We start from the raw sequence: 8159 nt of genomic DNA on the forward strand, positions 1-8159 counted from the left end.
AAAAAAAACTTTAGAATAGACGTTCTGAAGAAATTACTTGAAGAAATTCAGACAGAATCTCTTAAAAATTATCTAGAAATGATCGGAGTAATATCTGTAATAATTGCTGTAGTGTGGAAACACGAGGAACCTAGTTTTGAACAATGCATAGAGGTTTGAAAATTTTATTTGGCAAATTAATAAAGAAATGTTTCAACCGCAGCAACAATATTTTGTTGAAATGCTGCAAGTTTTCGTGCAGGAGTTCTCTCAGATATTCTTCAAATCATTTCGCTTAGCTTATGTCTATGAGCAGTTTTTAATGAATATTCTTTTCAATGATTTTGATTCCAGTTTCTTAATCTTCCGGTCGTCACACGAATTTTTGTAACGCGAGTAGTCGTACAACACCCTTGGTTTTTCATGTTCAACATTAAGTACCTCGCAATCTAGATAAAATATAAAAAAACCATCTCCGACAAAGTTGTTTAGGAGATCAAGGGCTGGCATGCGATGGTTAGTCATTTCCGGAATTCCACCACCATGCGGCGCTAGTTTGCATGAAAGTTTTGTTTTGCAAATATCTCAGGAGCCTGACCACTTAGGAAAAGGAGTCTGACCACCGAAAAGAGACCAAACTGGAACCAAGAAAACAAAACCTAGTAGGAGCCAGGAAATAAAAGTTTGATTCTTCATAGCATCAGAACAGACATTTCTCTGAGATTTTAAACTTTTTTTAGAAAATTCCTCGTGACATTACGACAAGTATTACTGTACTTTTTCATGATTGTCTGTAGGAACATCACAAGAATTTTTTTTTCAGTTATTTGCCTAAAAGTTGGAAGTAAAGGACAGTGATTATTACCCAACGAACTTCTCAACAAATTTTCCTAGGGAATTTCTCCAAAAATTTTGTTTGGAATACTTTATTTATTCAACCTGGATTTTCCAAAATAGAACCACAGAAATGGAATTTGTCCAACGATTATTTTAAAAATCATCTAGATTCCTCCAAAAATTCTTTGAGATATTTTCAGTAAGTTTTTTTTCAGGAATTCTCCCAGGAATGTCTCCAGGGAAATGCCAAGGAAATTTGTCTGAAAATTAAATTCTATAGCAACCTCTGGGCCCAGATAGCCGTAGCGGTAAACGCGCAGCTATTCAGCATGACCATGCTGAGGGTCGTGGGTTCGAATCCCGCTGGTCGAGGATCTTTTCGTAAAGGAAATTTTCTCGATTCCCAGGGCATAGAGTATCTTCGTACCTGCCACACGATATACACATGCAAAAATGGTCAATCGGCATAGAAAGCTCTCAGTTAATAACTGTGGAAGTGCTCAGAAGAACACTAATCTGAGAAGCAGGCTTTGTCCCAGTTGGGACGTAATGCCAGAAAGAAGAAGCAACCTCTGATAAAAACTTATGAAAGTTTCAAAGTCACCCTTAATGAACAAGGATCTCTGAAAAAAAAAACTTCTGGAATCCAGGACCTGGATTCTTGAGTAGGTTTTAGAAGATTTCCTTAATACATTGCAAAGAAAATCGGGATAGTATTTCGCATGATTTTCTTAAGAAATTTCTCGAAAAACATTGGACAGTATCTCCATAGAAATAAGTGTAGGAATGATCGGAGGAATTATTGGAATAATTGTTAGTGTCAATTGCTGTGAAAACTTGTGTAAACTTTTGAAGATTGTCTAGAATTGTTTGTGAATTTTTTTAAGACATGTTTGATAAAACTGCAGGGGTAAAACTTGTATGAAATACTGGAAAAAATCCAAGCAAAATAAATTGATTGTTTGAAGAAGTTCTCAAGTAATTTTGGATTTCTGGATGAAAACGTTGATGGAATCAACATGAACAGGCGGAGGAATTTATACAGGGGTCTTGAAAAAAAAAACCCTTAAGCTATTTTTTCAAACACTGTGGAATAAACATTTATGGATTTCCTCGGAGGAAGTAATTCTGTACAAATCTTTGGAAGATCTCCTAGAGTAACAACTGTAGAATTCGTTTGAAGGATTAGTGAAAACATATCTAGAGGAAATTCTAGGATAGTTTTGGAACAAATCATATTGTGGAAATCACTGGAAGTAATAGCTTGAGTTCTCAAGGATTTCATGCAAATTCTGGAGAAATTCTACTAAGCATCCTTTGAAAAATCGCTGGAACAATTGGTTAAGAAAATTTTAGGAGAATTTCTGGACAGATCCCTGTAGGAGGCCCTTGAAAATATTCTATATAAAATCGTCATAGTGATTTTATATAGAATATTTTCAAGGGCCTCCTACAGGGATCTGTCCAGAAATTCTTTAATTTCTGAGGAGCGTGTTGAACCCGTTACATACATTTTTGTATTAGGATTCCTGCGAGCAGAATAAGGAAAAAATAAACTTAAGAGATCATTTTGGTTTAAAAAGAAACTTTAGAGACCTTCCATTAAAAATAGCGACTTTTTAGAGACTTGCATTGAAATAGAGACCATATTCTATAGAAGTTGCTCTGAAAATCGTCAAGAGATTCAGCAATGCTTCGATAGTTTATATCAAGAGTGATCGCACATTCAAAAATCGCTAGCACCATCACATTCGTGCTGTGTAAAACACGATGCAACTGGTATTAGATTAACCCCTCTACCGGCAGCTTCATTTTTTACCGCAAAATTCAAATCGTTATAACTTTTTTGTTTTTCAATATTTTTGCACCATTTTTTCACAAGCTGTCAATAAACTCTTCTAGTTTTTGGATCTGTGTCGATATTGATCATTAGTCATCTGGTTTTGAAGATATTCCAAAATTCCTTGGGGGTCCGACCCGTAACTAGAACCCCCCGTTAATTTCTCAGGCTACAGAATTTTAATCGTATTCAGATATTCACTCTTCGGAGCTTAGGGGACGGACCTGGTGTAGTGGTTAGGACACACGCCTCTCACGCCGAGGACCTGGGATCGAATCCCATCCCCGAGATAGTCACTAAAATTTTCAGTTACGACTTCCTTCGGAAGGGAAGTAAAGCCGTTGGTCCCGAGATGAACTAGCCCAGGGCTAAAAATCTCGTTAATAAAGATAGAAAAAAAAAAACTCTTCGGAACGATACACTAATGAGAGTATATTGCGAAAAAATGAAGCGATTTGGTGCAGCCGTCTTTAAGTAATGGCTATTTAGGTTTCTGGAATCACGCTGGCCAAATAAAGATCTTAAAAACTTCAAAAAACATCATACCGTAATTTTCAGATATCTCCAAGAATACTTAACCGAATTACATGATTTTTTCAGAGAAGCTCTTTATTACCTGGCATTATATATCCCACATGTTGTTTTTTTGATAATTTGATCAAAAACAATATGGCCGCCAATGACATTTTATATGGAAAATGTCGAACTCCAAGGAACATCGGAATATCTTTAAAACCAGATCACCAATAATTAATATCGACACGGATTCCTAAACTAGAAGAGTTGTTTGAGAACTTGTGGAAAAAATGGTGCAAAAATATTGAAAAACATAAAAGTTATAACGATTTGAATATTTATTTTGCGGTAAAAAATGAAGCTGCCGGTAGAGGGGTTAATCCATTACTTCATCTATAGATTCTTCAATAATCTTCTGATAATTCTCTATGGACGTTCCATAAACTTCTCAAGAATTACTTCCCGGAATGGTCACGACAATTCGTCCCAGAAAATGTACAGGGTTGGCCGTAGATATTGTTAAAAAACCATCCATTGATGCATTAAAAAGTGCCATAGAGGTTAGTTTCACGGGATTTTCACTATAGATATTATCAATTATTCTTCTCACAAGCCAGAACTTTTGGGATCATGCAAAAAACATGTCACGTTTTAATAGGCATTAGAATACCATGAAAAATCTTATCGTGTCTGCTATCCTCCATAAGAATAAGTACAACAATGATAGAATAATTATTTTTTTAGGCTTTCTGCCGTTTTTTTTTTGTTGAATCGTGGGTAGGACAATCCTTTGATAAATCTTTTGTTATTTATCGTGATATTTTATATGGATAAACCATAGCTACTACTGCAACAAAGAAGACTGTATACGAAAATCGACATGTCTTCAAAATTCGGTTTAATGTTTTGCGTGAGCGATTATTGGAACACACAAAAATGTGATCAAATATCCGCTCATGAGGTCTTGTGTTTTTAAAATAAAGAATTATATCATCAAATGAAAATAATGTCAGGCGACTTCATTTGAAAGTTGTTAATATTTCTAGAATCCGTGCGAAAAATGTTGGTTTTTGACACGAAAAATCAAGTTTTACACTAGTGATCGGAAATAGGGGCATGAGCGTATACTGGTGGACTGATGGAATTTCTTTTGAAAGTTTGTGTATTCCTTCAAGGCTTTTTCATGGATATTTCAACACACTTTTTTTAGGATTACTCCAGTAATATCTAGCCCTATGCTAGAAATTCTTTCAAAAATAGTGGCGAGTAATTTTTAGTGCCTTTGTCACGTTTTTCGACATGGTCATTAAAAAGCCACTAAGGTACCGCGGGGTCAGTGGGTAAATGGGGTAAGTGAAAATAATTTGTATAATTTACTGAATATGTGAAATAACGTTTTATACTCATGCGTAAACCTTTGAGGCCATTCAGAACATTACAATAGATAAGAGATTCCTGAGATTTTTCAATCATTCTTACATAATAAAGGGAAAGCTTGTTAACCTGTCAACTATCACTCCGTAACAAGTTAGCAGCGTGCAATCTGATTTTAATATTTTCAGTGGAAAAAAAAAGTTGCGGAAAATACTTTCAAACTGAAATAAAAAAAAGTTTTATAATACCGTATATGATTGTAACGCAATGCAGTGCGCTCACTATGTCCCGGCTACCACTATTAAAATATGAATGTCATGTCTTAATCATCATATCCTTGGTCTGTAGTTTTCTTAATTCGCTGAATAAAGTAAGATTTAAGCCTGATTCATCTAGTCTAATTTGTATACATGGTAACAATACCATGAAAAGACTACAGAAAATTTGAAAACCTTTGTATAAATAATCTATTTTGTATCAAAATTCGATTAAATACTCATGACCACAATAAGAAAAAGAAGCGTTTCACTTGTTAAATCAAAATGTTGCTTTACATAAAATCTTTTGTCTAGGGTAGGTGTACCAATAATTGCCCACCTAAGGAAAAATATTTTTTCATAAATCAATCTTGTCAAAGGCCGGGAAATTTTTTTTTTCTATAATTTTCTCAGCAAATTTTGAGAACGTTGTCACGTTATTCTAAAGTGATTTAACGCTAGTCTATTTATTCCTATTTTGTATCTTAAAATGGCATATAATCTGGGCTGACGAATATTGGTACTATGACGAATACCGGTGCATCTATTCTACTGGTTTTATAATTTTGTCACTAATTTGTTGAACCTTTAACGTAAATTTCAATGTTTCTTGCCTCAACCAAATATACGCGGAATTATATGAAGGGCCGTAGCATAAATAAATAGCAAAAAGAAAATATAACAAAGACAGTTAGCCAGCCGAGAGTCATACTTTTTACTCTTGAGTGCCCTTACTATTTTGTTCGTCACTGTATGTAGTGATTCATGCATTGGTGTGAAACAAAGTATACTTGTATACATTCTAAGCTCCCGCTGTAGGTAAGCGATGGATTTGTTTTGATTTTCATGTCAATATTCATACAGTTAGCTGCACTGGTATTATACTGGCTAGTTAAACAAAATAATTTGTCTCTTTTGTGCATAATTACCGTGATTTCATTACATATAGATACCAACTTTCAATGTTTGTCTGCCAAAACAGTCCTAGTGATGATACAATAATTGAAATTAATATCGAACAACATGTGGTGTGTATGTGTGTGTTTATCATTCGCAGGAAATGATTGGCGCGATAAGAAATACCCTACACAGGTGATGAATTGGAATCATATTCGATTATTATGTATAATAACTATTACCTATTTAACCATTTTCAGGAAAAATAGCATCTGAATTCTCGGATAGACGGCTAATGAATTCCTAGCAAAGGTCTATAATGGCTAGTAGCAATGTACCGACAGGACTTCTAGACGTTAAGAATATGGACTTAAATGATTCAGATACAGAAATATCGTCAATAGTAATGGATTGCATACTTATGGAAAACGTTCCCGTGCAATGGTCGGATGTCGCTGGATTAGGAGATGCAAAGGAAGCGCTGACAGAAGCTGTAATTCTACCAATCCAGTTTTCACATTTGCACACGGAAGAACAAATTCCTTGCAGAAGAGTTTTGTTAATTGATGTAACAATTTATCGTTAAGTCTATGTTGAAACCTATTAATACTTGTTTATTAATTACAGCCTCCTGGTACTGGTAAAACGTACTTGGCCAAAGCTGTTGCGTCGCAAGCGAGTAATGCATCGTTTTTCTTTATAGCGAGTTCAGATTTAGTATCTAGATGGATGGGGAAATCTGAAAAGTTGATAAGGAGTGTTTTTGAATTGGCCCTAGCTCGTCAACCCAGTATAATCTGCATCGATGATGTAGACATGCTATGCTTGTCCAGATTAGACAACGAAAACGTGCGTAAAATCAAAAACGAACTCTTGATTTCAATTCAGGAAGTGGGTGGCAACGAAATATTCGTGATTGGAGCGACTAATGCTCCCTGGCTTTTAGACGCCGATATAAGGACATGCTTTGAAAAATGCATCCGCGTCCCACTGCCCGAAGAAAACGCCCGATTGATGATTCTCAAGCAACATCTGGGCAACATGTCCGGCAAACTCACGGAGGAATGTATTCGAACCGTGGCCAACAATACGAAAGACTACTCAGGAGCGGATATTGTCTTGGTGGCCCGCGATGCCCTGATGCAACCCGTCCGGAAAATTCAATCGTCGACGCATTTCAGGAAAATTTCTAGCATGTGTGCTGGCAATGAGGAAACGATTCCTGAAGATTTCCTGGTGCCGTGTAGCCCTGGTGATGTCGGGGCCATCAAGATGAGTTGGATGGAAGTACCCAGTGAAAAGCTGTACGTGGCACCAGTTACGACAGTGAGTTCATTTGATACAATCTGTGAGTAATTCGATTGTTATATCTTGTTCAACGTATCTGATTTTGCAGGAAAACATTCTGGAGTCACTGTCTACCACCAAACCTTCTATCGACGAAGATTATATGAAAAAACTGGACAAATTTATGGAAGTTTACGGACAGAGTTCCCTAGAACACTAGGGAAGTGTTGTGTGAGCCTTTCATTTCGTCGCACCAATTACGGATTGAGTAATGCTTTTCATGGTCTGCAACGTGTTTTTGATCGAGTGGCGTTGATCTTCGATTGTCACTTGATCCTACTAAATGTGCTTCGCTGAAGATTTTCTGCTGGTCGGAGGAACTGGAGATATATTTTATGTTAACAATGTTCACATCATTTTTTAAGTTTCGTTTATTTTGTGTTTTGCCAAATATATTAGTCGTCTCGTGTCACGTCACGTGAGATGACTCGACTAACCCGGTTCGCAGAATCGCCTGATTATATGCAAAAAATAAACTGAAATCCTAACAAAAAATAATGGTAAAACTATGAAATTTAAGCGTAATGAAATTGAGAACCCTCTGTGTTAGTATTTTTTAAACATTGTTATTGTTTAAACATTGTTATTAACATATGTTATTGTTCCTAATAAATATTTTGACGGGGTGATGAGACACGAATCCATATCAATAGAAAACTTTGATATGTTAATACCAGGCAATAAATGGTGGAAAGCATCATGCCGTTGACGCAAAATGAACCAATGTTGAGCAGGATCCACGCTCACGAACCAACAGCGACCGATTTGCTCACAGATTCTTGCATCGGAAAACCAGAACAAAACAAATGTAAGAAGAGCGTGATTGCTGGATGAGCAAATTTTGCTGAAAGCCGTTCTTTTCCCGTTCATTGCTTTTTTTTTTTTTAAATAAATGATGGTATTTGTTGTGAATGATTATAATAGACACATTACAGACAAATGCACCACAGTATTGAAAAAATTGACCGATATATGGTGTAATCGTGAAATATCACGGGAAATGTGATTGCTGGCTGCTTGGGCACGTCAGGAGTTAATCATCAATATTAACCTCCTTTTCCCGAGCAGCCTAGATAGCCGCGTAGTGTCGGTAGCGGTTGTGTCAACTGGCT

The 8159-nt window shown here is 36.1% G+C and overlaps 1 protein-coding gene across 5 annotated transcripts; it reads left to right on the top strand.

Annotated features, from left to right (window-relative positions):
- Nucleotides 1-5551: 5551 nt before the first annotated feature.
- On the top strand, nt 5552-7681 carry LOC23687988 (vacuolar protein sorting-associated protein 4B). 5 transcript variants are annotated; one of them, XM_021857179.1, is made up of 5 exons: nt 5552-5622; nt 5753-5895; nt 5961-6268; nt 6328-7026; nt 7097-7494. In XM_021857179.1, the coding sequence occupies exons 3-5, from the start codon at nt 6020-6022 to the stop codon at nt 7205-7207; spliced, it is 1059 nt and encodes a 352-aa protein (XP_021712871.1). In that variant the 5' UTR covers nt 5552-5622; nt 5753-5895; nt 5961-6019; the 3' UTR covers nt 7208-7494. The 5 variants fall into 5 exon arrangements, with proteins under 5 accessions (XP_021712871.1, XP_021712872.1, XP_021712873.1 ...); XM_021857180.1 differs by lacking the exon at nt 5552-5622 and having other exon boundaries at nt 5634-5895; nt 6328-6340; nt 6404-7026; XM_021857181.1 differs by lacking the exon at nt 5552-5622 and having other exon boundaries at nt 5634-5895; nt 6328-6334; nt 6404-7026.
- The last annotated feature ends 478 nt before the right edge of the window (nt 7682-8159 follow it).

Source organism: Aedes aegypti, unplaced genomic scaffold (assembly GCF_002204515.2).
Source record: "Aedes aegypti strain LVP_AGWG unplaced genomic scaffold, AaegL5.0 Primary Assembly AGWG_AaegL5_hic_scaff_879_PBJ_arrow, whole genome shotgun sequence".
Lineage (NCBI taxonomy): Eukaryota > Metazoa > Arthropoda > Insecta > Diptera > Culicidae > Aedes > Aedes aegypti.